This window comes from Penaeus monodon, chromosome 10 (assembly GCF_015228065.2).
Source record: "Penaeus monodon isolate SGIC_2016 chromosome 10, NSTDA_Pmon_1, whole genome shotgun sequence".
Lineage (NCBI taxonomy): Eukaryota > Metazoa > Arthropoda > Malacostraca > Decapoda > Penaeidae > Penaeus > Penaeus monodon.
In genome coordinates, this window is record NC_051395.1 from 1307643 (window position 1) to 1332642 (window position 25000).

Consider the following 25000-nt stretch of genomic DNA (forward strand, 5'->3'; position numbering starts at 1 on the left):
CCGGAACGACGTTGTCGTCGACCACGCGGTACCCGTTGTGGTCGGCCACGTACTTGACGTGGTACTCGTTCCCGTCGGGCGCTACCCACGAGTACTCGCCCTCCACGGCCCGTCCAGGATCTCCCTCCTGCTCGTGCTCCATGTGGTCCTGCTCGACGTCGATCACATCGGAGGGTCGGCCGGCGGCCACGGCGACCAGTGCCAAGGCGACGATCAGCTGAGGAATTGGAGGCCAGTTTAGGAGGTGTTCAAATAATGAATACTTATTTGATCGAAAATACAGTAGACATATAGCAGACATACTGATTTATCAAAAAGCATTTTGCTGTAAAACATTTTATTCAGTTTCGGCTTTGAATGAGCATTATATATATATATATATATATATATATATATATATATATATATCTTACATTGATAGGATGTATTTAGTACGATATCCTACTCATTAATTTACTATTAACTACTTTTCTGATGTCTTATCCGAAATATCTCGACTATACACCAAAGGCTGTTCTAACTCACCACAACTTTCATGTTTGTAAGGACTCGGCGGAGACAACTGTTGCTCGTGGACTGTCCTGGCCACTATATATACCCGGCGACACCACCTATGCGACCTTGCAGACCAAAGGTGTGCAGACCTCGAATTCATCGTATGACCTTGTGTGTTTTCTTATCCAGGGCTTACGGGGAGGCTCGCCACTATAATGGCTAAATACACCTACCATAAATTCATTTTTCGACAGATTTGTATTATACAGATATCTAAAAATAGTGTAGCGAATATGGCAAGCCCTGATGGTTTAAAGGCATACATTGGCTCATAATTGGTTTTCATATCTTATTGGATGCGTCTTCAAAAGCATGAAACATGATGTCACAGTCCCATGACATACTGTACTGTCACCAGCACATCTAATTATAACCTGAAATGTTCAAATTGAATATTTTATTTTTTACGAATATTTTTCTCGTCAGAGTGAACCCTCGCCTTTTTTGTTTGTTTGTTTTCTTTCTCTCTTTCTTCCTTTTTTTTGGGGGGCGGGGGTCCATTTGTATATTTCCGGAAACGATTATTCGACGGTTGGTTTCATTTTTTCTCTCGAGTTTTTACGATACTAAGTTATGTTTTGTCATGAAATTTTCAGTGATGAAAATGACTTACATTGCCGTTCATGTTCATACTTGCATTCTCTATAGTTGTACGTTATGTTATACACTTTCGGTTTTGAGCTTGATCATCTTAGAGAAATTAATTAATTAATTCACCTTATAGGTATAATCTTTCTTCCAGCGAGGACGTATTTAGTCGTAGTCGTAGCCTATTTAGTGAAAGCAACAAAACCACAGGAAAAACGTTTCATAATACACGTTTATTTTCCGGTTTATCGCTATCAAAGCTATTGAAAAACGTTGGTTCTATCTTCAACTTGTTTCGCTTCGTAGGGCAGATTTTCGGGATGAATCCACTACGAACAAAGACTGATATTAGCAGTTCAGATTTTAAATCCGTATGATAACAGGATTAAGGAAAGATGGCATAAATATATAGAATAAATTATCCACCTCTTTATTTATCTGTTTCTCTAGCTATATCTCTATCCATCTCATATACACATACAAACAGATCATATACACTCACATACGTATATATTATCTTCGCGAAAAAATAGAATAACGTGTGTAAGTCTTTTGAAAGATGTTAAAATTACTGATAACAACAATAATGAAAAGGAAGGAATGATTTATGAATTCTATTGGCAAATACGTTGGAGAGGTAAGAATGAAAATCCCAGAGTGCAAGAAACGTAAATAATATTTTTATATTCTCTCTACATCAAATATGTCCAGTTTTACTTCTAGATTATATTTCATTTAATCTGGCGAAATCAGAACATACACCAATTCTTAGAACACAGACCAGTTTTATTCTTAGATTATTTTTCACAGATCATAATATTTCATTTGATATGACGAAATAAGATCATCCATCGATTCTTAAAACACAGATTAATGAACAGTAATTAAGGTTTTGACACTGTCATTAGCAGAAACCTCGGTGTCTACACTACGAATCGGTAACTTCAAGGTCGAATGGCGTTCATGTGACGAAGAGAATATTCGGTTTCACTGTTTCTTGGTTGTTCCTCCATTAAGACTAATTCTCTTTCTCCATTCATTATGACATTGTTTGTATACGTGCATATATGTATGTATATATATATATATATATATATATATATATATATATATATATATATATGTGTGTGTGTGTGTGTGTGTGTGGTGTGTGTGTGTGTGTGTATATGTATATATATACATAAATACATACACACACATATATGTACATATATATATGTGTGGTGGTGTACATACGAACGCACACACACACACACACACACAGACACACACATATATATATATACAGGAAAAGAAAGAGACATAGACTGGAAGACGTATGACACTGTGATGCTAGCCTTAACTGTCCACAACGCTTTAAAAAGACACTAGATTCCATGCAACCAATTCTCCTTGGCCATTAAAGAGTCATTAGAATTTGTCTTCTTTGACGTGAAAAAAATACACTTTTACTTCACTCTACTGTTTATGAAAGGATTGGAAGGAAAAGGTCATTATCTTGTAAAATAAGTTTATTATTGACTTCATTTTTCATATAACTCTAAACATCTTTTTTGTGAAAGACAAATGGATTGGATTTCAGGTTATTCGTCTACTCGTCAGCCTCCTCCGCTTCGCCGGTGGGTTTGGCGTCGCGGAACTCCGGAACGACGTTGTCGTCGACCACGCGGTACCCGTTGTGGTCGGCCACGTACTTGACGTGGTACTCGTTCCCGTCGGGCGCTACCCACGAGTACTCGCCCTCCACGGCCCGTCCAGGATCTCCCTCCTGCTCGTGCTCCATGTGGTCCTGCTCGACGTCGATCACGTCGGAGGGTCGGCCGGCGGCCACGGCGACCAGTGCCAAGGCGACGATCAGCTGAGGAATTGGAGGCCAGTTTAGGTGTTCAAATAATGACTTATTTGATCTAAAATACAGTAGACATATAGCAGACATGCTGATTTATCAAAAAGCATATTGCTGAAAAACATTTTATTCAGTTTCGGCTTTGAATGAGCATTATATATATATATATATATATATATATATATATATATATATATATATATATCTTACATTGATAGGATGTACTTAGTACGATATCCTACTAACTGCTTTTCTGATGTCTTATCCGAAATATCTCAACTATACACCAAAGGCTGTTCTAACTCACCACAACTTTCATGTTTGTAAGGACTCAGCGGAGAGAACTGTTGCTCGGGGACTGTCCTGGCAACTATATATACCCGGCGACACCACCTATGCGACCTTGCAGACTAAAGGTGTGCAGACCTCGAATTCATCGTATGACCTTGTGTGTTTTCTTATCCAGTTCTTATGGGGAGGCTCGCCACTATAATGGCTAAATACACCTACCACAAATTCATTTTTCGACAGATTTGTATTATACAGACATCTAAAAATAGTGTAGCGAATATGGCAAACCCTGATGGTTTAAAGGCATATATTGGCTCATAATTGGTTTTCACATCTTATTGGATGCGTCTTCAAAAGCATGAAACCTTTTTCACGTCATGATGCCACTCTGTCATGACATACCGTACTGTCACCAGCACATCTAATTATAACTTGAAATGTTCAAGTCGAATATTTTATCTTTTACGAATATTTTTCTCGTCACTGTGAACCCTCACCTTTATGTTTGTTTGTTTTCTTTCTCTTTTTTCCCTTCTTTTTCTTTCTTTTTTGAGGGTTTCATTTGTATATTTCCGTAAACGATTATTCATTTTCTCTCTGGGAGCTTTCACAATACTAATCTACGTTTTGTCATGATATTTTCAATGATGAAAATGAGCTTACATTGCCGTTATGTTCATACTTATATTCTCTATAGTAGTACATTATGTTGTACACTTTACATTTCTGAACACGATTCGCTTGATCACTTTAGAGAATTTGATGACTCATACTTTATATTTGTATTGCAATAACTGACGATTACTAAAGGTAAGAAAAATTACGCATTAATTGATTCACCTTATAGATATAATCTTTCTTCCAGCGAGGACGTATTTAGTCGTAGTTGTAGCATATTTAGTGAAAACAACAAAACCACAAGCAAAACAGAAACGTGTATCATTTCGTAATACACTTTTATTTTCCGGTTTATCGCTATCAAAGCTATTGAAAAACGTTGGTTCTATCTTCAATTTGTTTCGCTTCGTAGGGCAGATTTTCGGGATGAACCCACTACGAACAAAGACTGATATTAGCAGGTCAAATTTTCAATCCGTATGATAACAGGATTAAGGAAAGATGGCATAAATATATAGAATAACTTATCCACCTCTTTACATATCTGTTTCTCTAGCTATATCTCTCTATCTCATATACATACAAACAGACCCACACTTACATACGTATATATCATCTTCGCGAAAAATAGAATAAAGTGTGTAAGTCTTTTGAAAGATGTTAAAATTAATGATAACAACAATGAAAAGAAAGGAATGATTTATGAATTCTATTAGCAAATACGTTGGAGAGGTAAGAATGAAAATCCCAGAGTGCAAGAAACGTAAATAATATTTTTATATTATCTACATCAAATATGTCCAGTTTTACTTTTAGATTAAATTTCATTTAATCTGGCGAAATAAGAACATACACAAATTCTTAGAACATAGACCAGTTTTATTCTTAGATTATTTTTCACAGCTCATAATATTTCATTTGATATGACGAAATAAGATCATCCATCGATTCTTAAAACACAGATTAATGAACAGTAATTAAGGTTTTGATACTGTCATTAGCAGAAACCTCGGTGTTTACACTATGAACCGGTAACTTCAAGGTCGAATGGCGTTCATGTGACGAAGAGAATATTCGGTTTCACTGTTTCTTGGTTGTTCCTCCATTAAGACTAATTCTCTTTCTCCATTCATTATGACGTTGTTTGTATACGTGCATATATGTTTATATATATATATATATATATATATATATATATATATATATATATATGTATATATGCATGTGTATATGTATATATATACATATATGTACATATATATATATATGTATATGTGTGTGTGTGTGCGTGTACATACGAAAGCACGCACACACACACAGACACACACATATATATACATATATATATATATACAGGAAAAGAAAGAGACATAGACTGGAAGAAGTATGTCACTGTCATGCCCACCATATTTGCGAATCAAATAAACTGTTAAATTACTTGCTGGTTTACGAACAGCTTTTGATAAACTAGCCTTAACTGTCCACAGCGCTTTAAAAAGACACTAGATTGCATGCAACCAATTCTCCTTGGTCATTAAAGAGTCATTAGAATTTATCTCTTCTTTGACGTGAAAAAAATACACTTTTACTTCACTCTACTCTTAGCCTGTTTATGAAAGGATTGGAAGGAAAAGGTCATTATCTTGTAAAATAAGTTTATTATTGACTTCATTTTTCATATAACTCTAAACAGATTTTTATGAAAGACAAATGGATTGGATTTCAGATTATTCGTCTACTCGTCAGCCTCCTCCGCTTCGCCGGTGGGTTTGGCGTCGCGAAACTCCGGAACGACGTTGTCGTCGACCACGCGGTACCCGTTGTGGTCGGCCACGTACTTGACGTGGTACTCGTTCCCGTCGGGCGCTACCCACGAGTACTCGCCCTCCACGGCCCGTCCAGGATCTCCCTCTTGCTCGTGCTCCATGTGGTCCTGCTCGACGTCGATCACGTCGGAGGGTCGGCCGGCGGCCACGGCGACCAGTGCCAAGGCGACGATCAGCTGAGGAATTGGAGGCCAGTTTAGGTGTTCAAATAATGACTTATTTGATCTAAAATACAGTAGACATATAGCAGACATGCTGATTTATCAAGAAGCATATTGCTGAAAAACATTTTATTCAGTTTCGGCTTTGAATGAGCATTATATATATATATATATATATATATATATATATATATATATATATCTTACATTGATAGGATGTACTTAGTACGATATCCTACTAACTGCTTTTCTGATGTCTTATCCGAAATATCTCAACTATACACCAAAGGCTGTTCTAACTCACCACAACTTTCATGTTTGTAAGGACTCAGCGGAGACAACTGTTGCTCGTGGACTGTCCTGGCCACTATATATACCCGGCGACACCACCTATGCGACCTTGCAGACCAAAGGTGTGCAGACCTCGAATTCATCGTATGACCTTGCGTGTTTTCTTATCCAGGTCTTATGGGGAGGCTCGCCCCTATAATGGCTAAATGCACCTACCACAAATTCATTTTTTGGACAGATTTGTATTATACAGATATCGAAAAAATAGTGTAGCGAATATAACAAGCCCTGATGGTTTAAAGGCATATATTGGCTCATAATTGTTCTTCATATCTTATTAGATGTGTCTTCAAAAGCATGAAACCTTTTTTACGTCATAATGTCATACTGTCATGACGTACCGTATTGTCACCAGCACATCAAATTATAACCTGAAATGTTCAAATCGAATATTTTATTTTTTACGAATATTTTTCTCGTCAGAGTGAACCTTCTCTTTATGTTTGTTTGTTTTCTTTTTCTCTTCTTTCTTTTCTTTCTTTTTGTTACGGTTTCATTTGTATATTTCCGGAAACGATTATTCGATGTATAGTTTCATTATCTCTCTGGAACTTGTTCGATACTAATCTACGTTTTGTCATGATATTTTCAATGATGAAAATGAGCTTACATTGCCGTTATGTTCATACTTATATTCTCTATAGTAGTACATTATGTTGTACACTTTCCATTTCTGAACACAATTCGCTTGATCACTTTAGAGAAATTGATGACTCATAGTTTATATTTGGATTACTATAAAAGACGATTAATAATGGTAAGAAAAATATACGCATTAATTAATTATAGATATAATCTTTCTTCCAGCGAGGACGTATTTAGTCGTAGTTGTAGCATATTTGGTAAAAACAACAAAACCACAGGAAAAACGTTTCATAATACACGTTTATTTTCCAGTTTATCGCTATCAAAGGTATTGAAAAACGTTGGTTCTATCTTCAACTTGTTTCGCTTCGTAGGGCAGATTTTCGGGATGAATCCACTACGAACAAACACTGATATTAGCAGGTCAAATTTTCAATCCATATGATAACAGGATTAAGGAAAGATGGCATAAATATATAGAATAACTTATCCACCTCTTTATTTATCTGTTTCTCTAGCTATATCTCTATCCATCTCATATACATACAAACAGACATATACACTCACATACGTATATATCATCTTCGCGAAAAATAGAATAAAGTGTGTAAGTCTTTTGAAAGATGTTAAAATTAATGATAACAACAATGAAAAGAAAGGAATGATTTATGAATTCTATTAGCAAATACGTTGGAGAGGTAAGAATGAAAATCCCAGAGTGCAAGAAACGTAGATAATATTTTTATATTATCTACATCAAATATGTCCAGTTTTACTTTTAGATTAAATTTCATTTAATCTGGCGAAATAAGAACATACACAAATTCTTAGAACACAGACCAGTTTTATTCTTAGATTATTTTTCACAGCTCATAATATTTCATTTGATATGACGAAATAAGATCATCCATCGATTCTTAAAACACAGATTAATGAACAGTAATTAAGGCTTTGATACTGTCATTAGCAGAAACCTCGGTGTTTACACTATGAACCGGTAACTTCAAGGTCGAATGGCGTTCATGTGACGAAGAGAATATTCGGTTTCACTGTTTCTTGGTTGTTCCTCCATTGAGACTAATTCTCTTTCTCCATTCATTATGACGTTGTTTGTATACGTGCATATATGTATATATATATATATATATATATATATATATATATATATATATGTATATATATATATATATATGTATATATATATATATGTATATATATATATGTATATATGCATGTGTATATGTATATATATACATATATGTACATATATATATATATATATATATATATATATATATATATATATATGTGTGTGTATGTGTGTGTGTGTGTGCGTGTACATACGAAAGCACGCACACACACAGACACACACATATATATACATATATATATACAGGAAAAGAAAGAGACATATAGACTGGAAGAAGTATGTCACTGTCATGCCCACCATATTTGCGAATCAAATAAATTGTTAAATTACTTGCTGGTTTACGAACAGCTTTTGATAAACTAGCCTTAACTGTCCACAGCGCTTTAAAAAGACACTAGATTGCATGCAACCAATTCTCCTTGGCCATTAAAAAGTCATTAGAATTTACATCTTCCTTGACGTGAAATAAATACACTTTTACTTCACTCTACCCTTAGCCTGTTTATGAAAGGATTGGAAGGAAAAGGTCATTATCTTGTAAAATAAGTTTATTATTGACTTCATTTTTCATATAACTCTAAACAGATTTTTATGAAAGACAAATGGATTGGATTTCAGGTTATTCGTCTACTCGTCAGCCTCCTCCGCTTCGCCGGTGGGTTTGGCGTCGCGGAACTCCGGAACGACGTTGTCGTCGACCACGCGGTACCCGTTGTGGTCGGCCACGTACTTGACGTGGTACTCGTTCCCGTCGGGCGCTACCCACGAGTACTCGCCCTCCACGGCCCGTCCAGGATCTCCCTCCTGCTCGTGCTCCATGTGGTCCTGCTCGACGTCGATCACATCGGAGGGTCGGCCGGCGGCCACGGCGACCAGTGCCAAGGCGACGATCAGCTGAGGAGTTGGAGGCCAGTTTAGGAGGTGTTCAAATAATGAATACTTATTTGATCGAAAAGACAGTAGAAATATAGCAGACATGCTGACTTTCCAAAAAGGATTTTGCTGTAAAACATTTTATTCAGTTTCGGCTTTGAATGAGCATTATATATATATATATATATATATATATATATATATATATATATATATGTATATATATAATCTTACATTGATAGGATGTACTTAGTATGTATCCTACTCATTAATTTACTATTAACTGCTTTTCTGATGTCTTATCCGAAATATCTCAACTATACACTAAATTCTGCTCGAACTCACCACAACTTTCATGTTTGTAAGGACTCAGCGGAGAGAACTGTTGTTCGTGGACTGTCCTGGCCACTATATATACCCGGCGACACCACCTATGCGACCTTGCAGACCAAAGGTGTGCAGACCTTGTATCCGTCGTTTGACCTTGTGTGTTTTCTTATCCAGGTCTTATGGATCATTCGAAAAATAGAATAAAGTGTGTAAGTCTTTTGAAAGATGTTAAAATTAATGATAACAACAATGAAAAGAAAGGAATGATTTATGAATTCTATTAGCAAATACGTTGGAGAGGTAAGAATGAAAATCCCAGAGTGCAAGAAACGTAAATAATATTTTTATATTATCTACATCAAATATGTCCAGTTTTACTTTTAGATTAAATTTCATTTAATCTGGCGAAATAAGAACATACACAAATTCTTAGAACACAGACCAGTTTTATTCTTAGATTATTTTTCACAGCTCATAATATTTCATTTGATATGACGAAATAAGATCATCCATCGATTCTTAAAACACAGATTAATGAACAGTAATTAAGGCTTTGATACTGTCATTAGCAGAAACCTCGGTGTTTACACTATGAACCGGTAACTTCAAGGTCGAATGGCGTTCATGTGACGAAGAGAATATTCGGTTTCACTGTTTCTTGGTTGTTCCTCCATTGAGACTAATTCTCTTTCTCCATTCATTATGACGTTGTTTGTATACGTGCATATATATATATATATATATATATATATATATATATAGATATATATATATATATATATTTATATATGTGTATATATGTATATATATATATATGTATATATATATATATATGTATATATATATATATATGTATATATGCATGTGTATATGTATATATATACATATATGTACATATATATATATATATATATATATATATATATATATGTATGTATGTGTGTGTGTGTGTGCGTGTACATACGAAAGCACGCACACACACACAGACACACACATATATATACATATATATATACAGGAAAAGAAAGAGACATAGACTGGAAGAAGTATGTCACTGTCATGCCCACCATATTTGCGAATCAAATAAATTGTTAAATTACTTGCTGGTTTACGAACAGCTTTTGATAAACTAGCCTTAACTGTCCACAGCGCTTTAAAAAGACACTAGATTGCATGCAACCAATTCTCCTTGGCCATTAAAAAGTCATTAGAATTTACATCTTCCTTGACGTGAAATAAATACACTTTTACTTCACTCTACCCTTAGCCTGTTTATGAAAGGATTGGAAGGAAAAGGTCATTATCTTGTAAAATAAGTTTATTATTGACTTCATTTTTTATATAACTCTAAACAGATTTTTATGAAAGACAAATGGATTGGATTTCAGGTTATTCGTCTACTCGTCAGCCTCCTCTGCTTCGCCGGTGGGTTTGGCGTCGCGGAACTCCGGAACGACGTTGTCGTCGACCACGCGGTACCCGTTGTGGTCGGCCACGTACTTGACATGGTACTCGTTCCCGTCGGGCGCTACCCACGAGTACACGCCCTCCACGGCCCGTCCAGGATCTCCCTCCTGCTCGTGCTCCATGTGGTCCTGCTCGACGTCGATCACGTCGGAGGGTCGGCCGGCGGCCACGGCGACCAGTGCCAAGGCGACGATCAGCTGAGGAGTTGGAGGCCAGTTTAGGAGGTGTTCAAATAATGAATACTTATTTGATCGAAAAGACAGTAGAAATATAGCAGACATGCTGACTTTCCAAAAAGGATTTTGCTGTAAAACATTTTATTCAGTTTCGGCTTTGAATGAGCATTATATATATATATATATATATATATATATATATATATATATATGTATATATATATAATCTTACATTGATAGGATGTACTTAGTATGTATCCTACTCATTAATTTACTATTAACTGCTTTTCTGATGTCTTATCCGAAATATCTCAACTATACACTAAATTCTGCACGAACTCACCACAACTTTCATGTTTGTAAGGACTCAGCGGAGAGAACTGTTGTTCGTGGACTGTCCTGGCCACTATATATACCCGGCGACACCACCTATGCGACCTTGCAGACCAAAGGTGTGCAGACCTTGTATCCGTCGTTTGACCTTGTGTGTTTTCTTATCCAGGTCTTATGGATCATTCGATGGTTGGTTTCATTTTCTCTCTGGAGCTTTTACGACACCAAGCTACGTTCTATCATGATATTTTCAATGATGAAAATGAACTTATATTGCCGTTCATATTCATGCTTGTATTCTCTATAGTAGTACATTATGTAGCACAATTTCCATTTCTGAACACAATCCGCTTGATCATTTTAGAGAAATTGATGACTCATAGTTTATATTTGGATTACTATAAAAGACGATTAGTAATGGTAAGAAAAATACGCATTAATTAATTCACCTTATAGATATAATCTTTCTTCCAGCGAGGACGTATTTAGTCGTAGTTGTAGCATATTTGGTAAAAACAACAAAACCACAGGAAAAACGTTTTTTGATATACGTTTCTTTTCCGATTCATATCTATCAAAGGTATTGAAAAACGTTGGTTCTATCTTCAACTTGTTTCGCTTCGTAGGGCAGACTTTCGGGATGAATCCACTACGAACAAACACTGATATTAGCAGGTCAAATTTTCAATCCGTATGAAAACAGGATTAAGGAAAGATAGCATAAATATATAAAATAAATTATCCACCTCTTTACTTATCTGTTTCTCTAGCTATATCTCACTATCTCATATACATACAAACAGACATATGTCTTCTCATGTGTATATATTATCTTTGCGAAAAAAAAAATAACGTGTGTAAGTCTTTTGAAAGATGTTAATATTAATGACAACAACAACAATGAAAAGGAAGGAACAATATGAATTCTATTGGCAAATACGTTGGAAAGGTAAGAATGAAAATCCCAGAGTGCAAGAAATATAACTAATATTTTCATATTCTCTCTACATCATATATTATGTCCAGTGTTATTCCTAGATAGTGTTTACAAATAATGTTTCATCTGGCGAAATATGAACCTCCATCAATTCTTAAAACACAGACCAGTTTTATTCTTAGGTTATTTTTCACAGCTCATAATATTTCATTTGATATGACGAAATAAGATCATCCATCGATTCTTAAAACACAGATTAATGAACAGTAATTAAGGCTTTGGAACTGCCATTAGCAGGATCCTCGGTGTCTACACTACGAACCGGTAACCTTCAAGGTCGAATGGCGTTCATGTGACGAAGAGAATATTCGGTTTCACTGTTTCTTGGTTGTTCCTCCATTGAGACTAATTCTCTTTCTCCATTCATTATGATGTTGTTTGTATACGTCCATATATGTATGTATATATGTACATATATATATATATATATATATATATATATATATATATATATATATATATATATATATATATATATATATATATATATATATATGTATATGTGTGTGTGTGTGCGTGTGTGTGTGTGTGTGTGTGTGTGTGTGTGTGTGTGTGTGCATACGAAAGCACGCACACACACACATACATGTATATACATATATATATACAGGAAAAGAAAGAGACATATAGACTGGAAGAAGTATGTCATTGGCATGCCCACCATATTTGTGAATCAAATAAATTGTTAAATTACTTGCTGGTTTACGAACAACTTTTGATAAACTAGCCTTAACTGTCCACAACGCTTTAAAAAGACACTAGATTGCATGCAACCAATTCTCCTTGGCCATTAAAAAGTCATTAGAATTTATGTCTTCTTTGACGTGAAAAAAATACACTTTTACTTCACTCTACTCTTAGCCTGTTTATGAAAGGATTGGAAGGAAAAGGTCATTATCTTGTAAAATAAGTTTATTATTGACTTCATTTTTCATATAACTCTAAACAGATTTTTTTGTGAAAGACAAATGGATTGGATTTCAGGTTATTCGTCTACTCGTCAGCCTCCTCTGCTTCGCCGGTGGGTTTGGCGTCGCGGAACTCTGGAAGGACGTTGTCGTCGACCACGCGGTACCCGTTGTGGTCGGCCACGTACTTGACGTGGTACTCGTTCCCGTCGGGCGCTACCCACGAGTACTCGCCCTCCACGGCCCGTCCAGGATCTCCCTCCTGCTCGTGCTCCATGTGGTCCTGCTCGACGTCGATCACGTCGGAGGGTCGGCCGGCGGCCACGGCGACCAGTGCCAAGGCGACGATCAGCTGAGGATTTGGAGGCCAGTTTAGGAGGTGTTCAAATAATGAATACTTATTTGATCAAAAAGACAGTAGAAATATACTAAATATGCTTTCCAAAAAGCATTTTGCAATAAAACGTTTAATTAAGTTTCGGCTTTGAAGTTTAAAAGAGTATCATATATATATCTCAGGTATGCACCAAATTCTGCTCGAACTCACCACAACTTTCATGTTTGTAAGGACTCAGCGGAGAGAACTGTTGCTCGTGGACTGTCCTGGCCACTATATATACCCGGCGACACCACCTATGCGACCTTGCAGACCAAAGGTGTGCAGACCTCGAATTCATCGTATGACCTTGCGTGTTTTCTTATCCAGGTCTTATGGGGAGGCTCGCCCCTATAATGGCTAAATGCACCTACCACAAATTCATTTTTTGGACAGATTTGTATTATACAGATATCTAAAAATAGTGTAGATAATATAACAAGCCCTGATGGTTTAAAGGCATATATTGGCTCATAATTGTTCTTCATATCTTATTAGATGTGTCTTCAAAAGCATGAAACCTTTTTTACGTCATAATGTCATACTGTCATGACGTACCGTATTGTCACAAGCACATCTAATTATAACCTGAAATGTTCAAGTCGAATATTTTATTTTTTACGAATATTTTTCTCGTCAGAGTGAACCTTCTCTTTATGTTTTTTTTTATTTTCTTTCTCTCTTCTTTCTTTTCTTTCTTTTTGTTACGGTTTCATTTGTATATTTCCGGAAACGATTATTCAATGTATAGTTTCATTATCTCTCTGGAACTTGTACGATACTAATCTACGTTTTGTCATGATATTTTCAATGATGAAAATGAGCTTACATTGCCGTTATGTTCATACTTATATTCTCTATAGTAGTACATTATGTTGTACACTTTACATTTCTGAACACAATTCGCTTGATCACTTTAGAGAAATTGATGACTCATACTTTATATTTGTCTTGCAATAACTGACGATTACTAAAGGTAAGAAAAAATACGCATAAATTAATTCACCTAATAGATATAATCTTTCTTCAGCGAGGACGTATTTAGTCGTAGTTGTAGCATATTTAGTGAAAACAACAAAACCACAAGCAAAATAGAAACGTGTATCATTTCGTAATACACTTTTATTTTCCGGTTTATCGCTATCAAAGCCATTGAAAAACGTTGGTTCTATCTTCAACTTGTTTCGCTTCGTAGGATTTTCGGGATGAACCCACTACGAACAAGGACTGATATTGGCTGTTCAAATTTTCAATCCATATGATAACAGGATTAAGGAAAGATGGCATAAATATATAGAATAAATTATCCATCTCTTTACTTACCTGTTTCTCTAGCTATATCTCTATCCATCTCATATACACATACAAACAGACCCACACTTAGATACGTATATATCATCTTCGTGAAAAATAGAATGACGTGTGTAAGGCTTCTGAAAGATGTTAATATTAATGAAAACAGCAACAACGAAAGGGAAGGAACAATTTATGAATTCTATTGGCAAACACGTTGGAGAGGTAAGAATGAAAATTCCAGAGTGCAAGAAATGTAGCTAATATTTTCATATTCTCTCTACATCATATATTATGTCCAGTGTTATTCCTAGACTGTTTTTACAAATAATGTTTAATCTGGCGAAATATGAACCTCCATCAATTTTTAAAACACAGACCAGTTTTATTCTTAGATTATTTTTCACAGCTCATAATATTTCATTTGATATGACGAAATAAGATCATCCATCGATTCTTAAAACAGATTAATGAACAGTAATTAAGGTTTTGGAACTGCCATTAGCAGAATCCTCGGTGTCTACACTACGAACCGGTAACTTCAAGGTCGAATGGCGTTCATGTGACGAAGAGGATATTCGGTTTCACTGTTTCTTGGTTGTTCCTCCATTGAGACTAATTCTCTTTCTCCATTCATTATGACGTTGTTTGTATACGTGCATATATGTGTATGTATATATATATATATATATATATATATATATATATATATATATGTATATATATATATATGTATATATATATATATATATATATATATATATATATATATATATATATATGCATGTGTATATATATATATATATATATATATATATATATATATATATATATACATATATGTGTGTGTGTGTGTGTGTGTGTGTGTGCGTGTGTGTGTGTGTACATACGAAAGCACGCACACACACACACATATATGTATATACATATATATATACAGGAAAAGAAAGAGACATATAGACTGGAAGAAGTATGTCACTGGCATGCCCACCATATTTGTGAATCAAATAAATTGTTAAATTACTTGCTGGTTTACGAACAACTTTTGATAAACTAGCCTTAACTGTCCACAGCGCTTTAAAAAGACACTAGATTGCATGCAACCAATTCTCCTTGGCCATTAAAGACTCATTAGAATTTATCTCTTCTTTGACGTGAAAAAAATACACTTTTACTTCATTCTACTCTTAGCCTGTTTATGAAAGGATTGGAAGGAAAAGGTCATTATCTTGTAAAATAAGTTTATTATTGACTTCATTTTTCATATAACTAAACAGATTTTTTCATGAAAGACAAATGGATTGGATTTCAGGTCATTCGTCTACTCGTCAGCCTCCTCCGCTTCGCCGGTGGGTTTGGCGTCGCGGAACTCCGGAACGACGTTGTCGTCGACCACGCGGTACCCGTTGTGGTCGGCCACGTACTTGACGTGGTACTCGTTCCCGTCGGGCGCTACCCACGAGTACTCGCCCTCCACGGCCCGTCCAGGATCTCCCTCCTGCTCGTGCTCCATGTGGTCCTGCTCGACGTCGATCACGTCGGAGGGTCGGCCGGCGGCCACGGCGACCAGTGCCAAGGCGACGATCAGCTGAGGAATTGGAGGCCAGTTTAGGAGGTGTTCAAATAATGAATACTTATTTGATTTATAATACAGTAGACATATAGCAGACATGCTGATTTATCAAAAAGCATATTGCTGAAAAACATTTTATTCAGTTTCGGCTTTGAATGAGCATTATATATATATATATATATATATATATATATATATTATATATATATCTTACATTGATAGGATGTACTTAGTACGATATCCTACTAACTGCTTTTCTGATGTCTTATCCGAAATATCTCAACTATACACCAAAGGCTGTTCTAACTCACCACAACTTTCATGTTTGTAAGGACTCAGCGGAGACAACTGTTGCTCGGTGACTGTCCTGGCCACTATATATACCCGGCGACACCACCTATGCAATCTTGCAGACCAAAGGTGTGCAGACCTCGAATTCATCGTATGACCTTGTGTGTTTTTTTTATCCAGTTCTTATGGGGAGGCTCGCCACTATAATGGCTAAATACACCTACCACAAATTCATTTTTCGACAGATTTGTATTATACAGACATCTAAAAATAGTGTAGCAAATATGGCAAACCCTGATGGTTTAACGGCATATATTGGCTCATAATTGGTTTTCACATCTTATTGGATGCGTCTTCAAAAGCATGAAACCTTTTTCACGTCATGATGCCACTCTGTCATGACATACCGTACTGTCACCAGCACATCTAATTATAACTTGAAATGTTCAAGTCGAATATTTTATCTTTTACGAATATTTTTCTCGTCACTGTGAACCCTCACCTTTATGTTTGTTAGTTTTCTTTCTCTTTTTTCCCTTCTTTTTCTTTCTTTTTTGAGGGTTTCATTTGTATATTTCCGTAAACGATTATTCATTTTCTCTCTGGGCGCTTTCACAATACTAAGCTACGTTTTGTCATGATATTTTCAATGATGAAAATGAGCTTACATTGCCGTTCATGTTCATACTTATATTCTCTATAATGGTACATTATGTAGCACACTTTCCATTTCTGAACACAATCCGCTTGATCATTTTAGGGAAATTGATGACTCATACCTTATATTTGTATTGCAATAACTGACGATTACTAAAGGTAAGAAAAATTACGCATTAATTAATTCACCTTATAGATATAATCTTTCTTCCAGCGAGGACGTATTTAGTCGTAGTTGTAGCATATTTAGTGAAAACAACAAAACCACAAGCAAAACAGAAACGTGTATCATTTCGTAATACACTTTTATTTTCCGGTTTATCGCTATCAAAGCTATTGCAAAACGTTCAATTTGGATTGGAAGGAAAAGGTCATTATCTTGTAAAATAAGTTTATTATTGACTTCATTTTTCATATAACTCTAAACAGATTTTTATGAAAGACAAATGGATTGGATTTCAGGTTATTCGTCTACTCGTCAGCCTCCTCCGCTTCGCCGGTGGGTTTGGCGTCGCGGAACTCCGGAACGACGTTGTCGTCGACCACGCGGTACCCGTTGTGGTCGGCCACGTACTTGACGTGGTACTCGTTCCCGTCGGGCGCTACCCACGAGTACTCGCCCTCCACGGCCCGTCCAGGATCTCCCTCCTGCTCGTGCTCCATGTGGTCCTGCTCGACGTCGATCACGTCGGAGGGTCGGCCGGCGGCCACGGCGACCAGTGCCAAGGCGACGATCAGCTGAGGAATTGGAGGCCAGTTTAGGTGTTCAAATAATGACTTATTTGATCTAAAATACAGTAGACATATAGCAGACATGCTGATTTATCAAAAAGCATATTGCTGAAAAACATTTTATTCAGTTTCGGCTTTGAATGAGCATTATATATATATATATATCTATATATATATATATATATATATATATATATATATATATATATATATATATTACATTGATAGGATGTACTTAGTACGATATCCTACTAACTGCTTTTCTGATGTCTTATCCGAAATATCTCAACTATACACCAAAGGCTGTTCTAACTCACCACAACTTTCATGTTTGTAAGGACTCAGCGGAGACAACTGTTGCTCGGGGACTGTCCTGGCCACTATATATACCCGGCGACACCACCTATGCGACCTTGCAGACCAAAGGTGTGCAGACCTCGAATTCATCGTATGACCTTGCGTGTTTTCTTATCCAGGTCTTATGGGGAGGCTCGCCCCTATAATGGCTAAATGCACCTACCACAAATTCATTTTTTGGACAGATTTGTATTATACAGATATCTAAAAAATAGTGTAGATAATATAACAAGCCCTGATGGTTTAAAGGCATATATTGGCTCATAATTGTTCTTCATATCTTATTAGATGTGTCTTCAAAAGCATGAAACCTTTTTTACGTCATAATGTCATACTGTCATGACGTACCGTATTGTCACAAGCACATCTAATTATAACCTGAAATGTTCAAATCGAATATTTTATTTTTTACGAATATTTTTCTCGTCAGAGTGAACCTTCTCTTTATGTTTTTTTTTATTTTCTTTCTCTCTTCTTTCTTTTCTTTCTTTTTGTTACGGTTTCATTTGTATATTTCCGGAAACGATTATTCGATGTATAGTTTCATTATCTCTCTGGAACTTGTACGATACTAATCTACGTTTTGTCATGATATTTTCAATGATGAAAATGAGCTTACATTGCCGTTATGTTCATACTTATATTCTCTATAGTAGTACATTATGTAGCACACTTTCCATTTCTGAACACAATTCGCTTGATCACTTTAGAGAATTTGATGACTCATACTTTATATTTGTATTGCAATAACTGACGATTACTAAAGGTAAGAAAAATTACGCATTAATTAATTCACCTTATAGATATAATCTTTCTTCCAGCGAGGACGTATTTAGTCGTAGTTGTAGCATATTTAGTGAAAACAACAAAACCACAAGCAAAATAGAAACGTGTATCATTTCGTAATACACTTTTATTTTCCGGTTTATCGCTATCAAAGCCATTGAAAAACGTTGGTTCTATCATCAACTTGTTTCGCTTCGTAGGGCAGATTTTCGGGATGAATCCACTACGAACAAAGACTGATATTAGCAGTTCAAATTTTCAATCCATATGATAACAGGATTAAGGAAAGATGGCATAAATATATAGAATAAATTATCCATCTCTTTACTTACCTGTTTCTCTAGCTATATCTCTATCCATCTCATATACACATACAAACAGACCCACACTTAGATACGTATATATCATCTTCGTGAAAAATAGAATGACGTGTGTAAGGCTTCTGAAAGATGTTAATATTAATGAAAACAGCAACAACGAAAGGGAAGGAACAATTTATGAATTCTATTGGCAAACACGTTGGAGAGGTAAGAATAAAAATTCCAGAGTGCAAGAAATGTAGCTAATATTTTCATATTCTCTCTACATCATATATTATGTCCAGTGTTATTCCTAGACTGTTTTTACAAATAATGTTTAATCTGGCGAAATATGAACCTCCATCAATTTTTAAAACACAGACCAGTTTTATTCTTAGATTAATTTTACAGCTTATAATATTTCATTTGATATGACGAAATAAGATCATCCATCGATTCTTAAAACACAGATTAATGAACAGTAATTAAGGTTTTGGAACTGTCATTAGCAGAAATCTCGGTGTCTACACTACGAACCGGTAACTTCAAGGTCGAATGGCGTTCATGTGACGAAGAGAATATTCGGTTTCACTGTTTCTTGGTTATTCCTCCATTAAGACTAATTCTCTTTCTCCATTCATTATGACGTTGTTTGTATAAATGGCTACGTTTTCTTAATGGACATTTAACTACACAAACTTCATCTAACCGGACATTAAGTAAGGAAAAAAATCTGAATAGAGATTTATCAATATTAATTTAATTGTATATCTGCACAGACTATGTATATGGATATAATGTTTATACAAGTTAATATATAAATAGAATGCATGTTCAAATAAAGTCGGTTACTGATCTGAAGAATTGAAAGACGAATATCCTCAACTGCACATGAGGCAGGATATACTATAAAACGTGTTGGTGAAACGAAAATTCAAAACAACCAAACCACAGTATGTTGTATCTTACCAGAACCTTCACTATTTAACGGGCTTACTCAAAAACAGTTGTTCTTTGCTTGTCCTAGCAACAATAGAGACCCACCTGCCCCGCTGTGACCACCTTGATGAAGGTCAGTAGTCTTCAGACCGTGAATTGATTATCGAATTGAGGGACTGACTTTGTTAGTTCAGTTTTTCAGCTTCTCTTGCGATATGAGCAGTTGTTGCTATTCGAGCGTCCCGTTTTGGTTCGAATTTACTTATGATGCTGTTGAAAGTAACGGAAATTCGGTTTGCAACACAGGTGAATGGTGAATTCCATCTTATGCAAGAATAATATTAATGTTCATTTAACAAAGATGAATGATGATGGGAGTAGTAGTAGTAGAAATCCTTGTAATAATCATTATGAATAATCACAATAATAGCAGTGACTATGATAATAATAATAATGATAACGATAATAATAATACGTTGGCGGGTACTATAGCGAGGATTCTGAAAACAAAAATATATATATGTGTATATGTGTGTGTGTGTGTGTATGTGTATATATATATATATATATATATATATATATATATATATATATATATATATGCCTCAGAATTTTACACTGAGCGATTTATGGTGATAGATTTTTATTTCTATTAATGTATTTTCTCGCGAATATGTATGATTTTACCTCTTTATCATTTAGCCCTCGAGTCGCCCCCTAACTGATGCTTGAATAAAACATATTGCCTTACTTAAATATGAATTTATTATTCGAGAAATATTCCCCCTTAGATCACAAAAGACAAAGCCTCATAGTCCCATCCGAGAACTGTGTAAATGATCAATACTTGAGATTCCAAGCCATGGCACTAGTCAGCCTCCTCTGTCTCGCCGGTGGGTTTGGTGTCGCGGAACTCCGGAAGGACGTTGTCGTCGACGATGCGGTATCCGAACTGGTCGGCGACGTACTTGACGTGGTACTCGTTCCCGTCGGGCGCTACCCACGAATACTCGCCCTCCACGGCCCGTCCAGGATCTCCCTCCTGCTCGTGCTCCATGTGGTCCTGCTCGATGTCGATGATGTCAGAGGGTCGGCCGGCGGCCACGGCGACCAGTGCCAAGGCGACGATCAACTATGCAATGGAATAACGGTATTGGATATATTTCATAATAATTGTTACAGATTTTTTCACTCTTTAAGGAATTGAGAAGAATACGACCTACTGTATAATGAATTTTAACTCACCAGAACCTTCATGACGGTCGTTGTCTGGGAGAGCAACTGTCGCGTTCATCTCGTCTTGGCTTCAATTTATACTCGGTCGCCCTTCAGCGTCACCTTGAACGCCAAAAAGTATTCGGACCTTGAATGAAAGAATTCTGTGACTTGACTTTTTGAGCTGACTTTTTTTGGTTCCACTTTTGCTTAGGTTAGTTTGAAATTTTCTGTCTAAATGTTATATTTGCGGGGGGGGGGGGGGTTCTAGTTATCACTCTGTATTAATTTGTATTAATAAGTTACTCCTTTTTATATCTTTTTCAGATGGCATTGGCGCATCCTGAACGTAGGATAAGAGTAACAAGATAAAGCGCTAGAAAGTATAGGTTGTTCCTAGAATCAAAAATTATCCAAATCTTATCTAATCTCTCGCTATCATCTTTTAAGTCATCAGATTCATCTCAGTGATGATTTCGACTGGAATAACACGAAACATCGATCCCGATTAAACAATCTCGATGAGCGATATTTCACATTCGACATTCCTTATTCTCTTTGCTGTTCGTGAAAACAATTCTGGACTGCTGTATTTGCTTGTGCATTTGTGAATCCCCTTCATGACGTACATATTTACGCACACATAAAGTATATACAGATACACACACACAAAAAAATCAACCGACAGATCTGTAGACAGACATATAAACAGACAAGTTATTTAATAATATCACAGACAGACAGACGTATAGAGACACAAGTTATTTATTGACATAACAGCGGTTAGAACGATGAAATGCAGCGCCACGATGACTCGTCAAATTTCACAGACGTATGAAAAAGAAAAGTAAATGAAAAAGAAAAAGAAATTCTGAAAACCGTTGTATAAAATCACCAAAAAAAACTTCAGTTGTTTTGTTCAGTAAGTACAACATAGCTACACGACTCCACCGTTATTACTATCTCGAAACTAAAAAGACCGAGGTTTTAGTCAACTGATTTCGAAACTGTTCTTATAATTAGTTCCGTTGATGTCATTTACGGCTCTGTGCATAATGAGCCCTCCTCTGCACATTTACATATTAGCTGTAAATCATCGATTCACTCTGCTCAGTTCAGACTTACAGTTCTTATTGTTAGTATGTCAGTTAACAGAATGTTGTTGTTTTTCCAGAAACTATGAATTTCTAAATTGAATTCTTAAATATCTTACAGTAGATTTGGCTACGAAATGTATTCATTAAGGTCAATATACACAGAAAAAAGTCTAATTAAAGAATGAAAATTATATTAATAGATAGGTAAATTATATTGATAGATAGATGTGTATGTGTGTGTGTGTGTATGTCTGTGTGTGTGTTTAAATATTATGTCTGTATGTATGTATGAGTGTGTGTGTTATAAGTATATATATATATATATATATATATATATATATATATATATATATACATATATATACATATATATTTAGCTATCTAGCTGTATATTGATACATACTTATATGTGTATGTTTGTATATGTATATGTATATGTATTTATGTTTATGAGATACGCTTTTGTGCACGTGAATATACCATACACAGTAATGTCTATACATCTCTCTATATGCTACTATAGTGAGCTGAAGTTATCTACAGTTATTCCTATGAAGTAACACCTGTAAGTGTCTGATCTATTCATATGACAATATTTTCCACGTGTAAAGGCGAGATGTTTCTTCAAGTCCAGTTAACTCTTTGTGGATAGCATTGGCCAAATCTGATATTCACATCAATACAAAGCAGTCCTTTCAATATAAAAGGTGTTGGGAAGGCTATATATCCCTATGTTTCTATGGCAATCCCTATAGGTACAGTAGAAGAATGTATCTAGGGGTATCTTTCCTTAAGGACCCCAGGATGATTGGAAGAGAATGGGAAAAAAGAAACAGAGAGGGAAGGGAGAGAAAGTTATTATGTTAATTATTTAATTTTATTACATTTTTTATGATGATTATTCTTCGTCTGTTTATTTTTGCTTCTAAATTACCTCCTGTGTGCAAGGAATGAATGCGGGTCAGCAGCACAAAAAAGAAAGAGGGAAAGAGAGAGATGGAAGAAGGAAAGAGAGACAGAGAAAGAGAGGAGGAAAGGGAGAGAAAAGAACGAGAGAGCAAGAAGGAGCCTACAAGAGAAACAGAGAGAAAGAGAAAGAGTGGAAGATAATGAGATAAAGAGCAAGGATGGAAAAGGAAACGCCAAGTGAAAGGAAACTGATACAGACCAATAATTCCCTTCTGTTGTCGTTCCAGGACACAATATGATAAATCACACATCAGCGAAAGGGGTAAAAACACAAGCATTTTGTCAATATTATAGATTTATTTATTTATTTGTCTAGCATTCGTTTCTTTATTAATTCATTTATTATTTAATATCTATTTATTTTATGAAGAAAAGATGTTTTTACTTCCAAGCCGCAGCACTAATCATCGGCCTCCTCTGCTTCGCCGGTGGGTTTGGCGTCGCGGAACTCCGGAACGACGTTGTCGTCGACCACGCGGTACCCGTTGTGGTCGGCCACGTACTTGACGTGGTACTCGTTCCCGTCGGGCGCTACCCACGAGTACTCGCCCTCCACGGCCCGTCCAGGATCTCCCTCCTGCTCGTGCTCCATGTGGTCCTGCTCGACGTCGATCACATCGGAGGGTCGGCCGGCGGCCACGGCGACCAGTGCCAAGGCGACGATCAGCTGTTGAATTTAAATTGTGAATACTAACATACAACAACTTTTGTACTTCATCGATATATGAATAAAAAGTGATATATACATTAATCTATACCTAACCAAAACCTTTATGCCAATAAAGCCTATAAACACGCAAATGTTATTTAATGCACTACAAATAAAGAATATTCGTGAGAGTGCTCTCTCATCCAGCCAAAGCATTCTGAAACTTTACCAGAAGCTTCATGGTTGTCGGGGTTTCAGTGCAGTAACTGTCGTCCGCTGATTGTCCGAACCGCTGTTTATATACAGGACAATTCGGACGCCATGACCTTGAAGCTATCGTCCAGACCTTGAATTAATAAACCGAATCTGTCAGCTGACCTTGCGCGCTCAGCTTTTTAGTGGGTCTCTGCTTAATGGTAGTCGTGCCCACTAGCAGCACGTCGACGCCGAGAATGCTGCGTGTAGATGTTGCGAAATGCTTTTTTAACGGGAACATGATATCAGCACGTCGATGCTTGTCAAGTTGCACTGTATATGTCTATATATTTGTGTGTGTGTGTGTGTGTGTTTATGTATATATGTATATATGTATATATGTATATATGTATATAAATATGTATGTGTGTATGTATTGACATCTATGGATATATATGTATGTATTTATATAGAGAAAGGAAGATAGATAGATTGTATGTATGTGTGTCCAGGTGTT

The 25000-nt window shown here is 36.0% G+C and overlaps 9 protein-coding genes across 10 annotated transcripts in view; all 9 read right to left on the reverse strand.

The window, feature by feature from the left end:
- LOC119577435 (cuticle protein CP575-like) overlaps positions 1-552 on the reverse strand; it is a 699-nt gene extending 147 nt beyond the window's left edge. Inside the window, exons 1-2 of the mRNA XM_037925047.1 lie at positions 526-552; positions 1-217 (exon numbers count right to left, since the gene is read on the reverse strand). The exon at positions 1-217 is cut by the window's left edge and continues 147 nt beyond it. Coding sequence (XP_037780975.1) covers positions 1-217; positions 526-537 — 229 coding nt within the window. The 5' untranslated portion in view covers positions 538-552. The remainder of the gene's footprint in view (positions 218-525) is intronic.
- Positions 553-2639: 2087 nt separating this feature from the next.
- LOC119577436 (cuticle protein CP575-like) lies at positions 2640-3332 on the reverse strand. Its single transcript, XM_037925048.1, has 2 exons — positions 3297-3332; positions 2640-3001 (listed from the first exon to the last, which is right to left on the reverse strand). The coding sequence occupies exons 1-2, from the start codon at positions 3306-3308 to the stop codon at positions 2735-2737; spliced, it is 279 nt and encodes a 92-aa protein (XP_037780976.1). The 5' UTR covers positions 3309-3332; the 3' UTR covers positions 2640-2734.
- Positions 3333-5536: 2204 nt separating this feature from the next.
- Positions 5537-6227, reverse strand: LOC119577437 (cuticle protein CP575-like). Its single transcript, XM_037925049.1, has 2 exons — positions 6190-6227; positions 5537-5900 (listed from the first exon to the last, which is right to left on the reverse strand). The coding sequence occupies exons 1-2, from the start codon at positions 6199-6201 to the stop codon at positions 5634-5636; spliced, it is 279 nt and encodes a 92-aa protein (XP_037780977.1). The 5' UTR covers positions 6202-6227; the 3' UTR covers positions 5537-5633.
- A 2274-nt stretch (positions 6228-8501) lies between these two features.
- Positions 8502-9225, reverse strand: LOC119577438 (cuticle protein CP575-like). Its single transcript, XM_037925050.1, has 2 exons — positions 9190-9225; positions 8502-8865 (listed from the first exon to the last, which is right to left on the reverse strand). Exons 1-2 carry the CDS (start codon positions 9199-9201, stop codon positions 8599-8601), a joined length of 279 nt encoding a protein of 92 aa, XP_037780978.1. The 5' UTR covers positions 9202-9225; the 3' UTR covers positions 8502-8598.
- A 1276-nt stretch (positions 9226-10501) lies between these two features.
- LOC119577440 (cuticle protein CP575-like) lies at positions 10502-11196 on the reverse strand. Its single transcript, XM_037925051.1, has 2 exons — positions 11161-11196; positions 10502-10838 (listed from the first exon to the last, which is right to left on the reverse strand). Exons 1-2 carry the CDS (start codon positions 11170-11172, stop codon positions 10572-10574), a joined length of 279 nt encoding a protein of 92 aa, XP_037780979.1. The 5' UTR covers positions 11173-11196; the 3' UTR covers positions 10502-10571.
- Positions 11197-13041: 1845 nt separating this feature from the next.
- On the reverse strand, positions 13042-13638 carry LOC119577441 (cuticle protein CP575-like). The gene is made up of 2 exons (XM_037925052.1): positions 13603-13638; positions 13042-13407 (listed from the first exon to the last, which is right to left on the reverse strand). The coding sequence occupies exons 1-2, from the start codon at positions 13612-13614 to the stop codon at positions 13141-13143; spliced, it is 279 nt and encodes a 92-aa protein (XP_037780980.1). The 5' UTR covers positions 13615-13638; the 3' UTR covers positions 13042-13140.
- Positions 13639-16037: 2399 nt separating this feature from the next.
- On the reverse strand, positions 16038-16646 carry LOC119577442 (cuticle protein CP575-like). The gene is made up of 2 exons (XM_037925053.1): positions 16609-16646; positions 16038-16312 (listed from the first exon to the last, which is right to left on the reverse strand). Exons 1-2 carry the CDS (start codon positions 16618-16620, stop codon positions 16046-16048), a joined length of 279 nt encoding a protein of 92 aa, XP_037780981.1. The 5' UTR covers positions 16621-16646; the 3' UTR covers positions 16038-16045.
- A 973-nt stretch (positions 16647-17619) lies between these two features.
- Positions 17620-21629, reverse strand: LOC119577443 (cuticle protein CP575-like). Of its 2 annotated transcripts, none has more exons than XM_037925056.1 (2): positions 21604-21629; positions 17620-17983 (listed from the first exon to the last, which is right to left on the reverse strand). In XM_037925056.1, exons 1-2 carry the CDS (start codon positions 21613-21615, stop codon positions 17717-17719), a joined length of 279 nt encoding a protein of 92 aa, XP_037780984.1. In that variant the 5' UTR covers positions 21616-21629; the 3' UTR covers positions 17620-17716. The 2 variants fall into 2 exon arrangements, with proteins under 2 accessions (XP_037780984.1, XP_037780983.1); XM_037925055.1 differs by lacking the exon at positions 21604-21629 and adding an exon at positions 18295-18332.
- Positions 21630-23932: 2303 nt separating this feature from the next.
- LOC119577444 (cuticle protein CP575-like) lies at positions 23933-24651 on the reverse strand. Its single transcript, XM_037925057.1, has 2 exons — positions 24518-24651; positions 23933-24306 (listed from the first exon to the last, which is right to left on the reverse strand). Exons 1-2 carry the CDS (start codon positions 24527-24529, stop codon positions 24040-24042), a joined length of 279 nt encoding a protein of 92 aa, XP_037780985.1. The 5' UTR covers positions 24530-24651; the 3' UTR covers positions 23933-24039.
- Between the last annotated feature and the right edge of the window lie 349 nt (positions 24652-25000).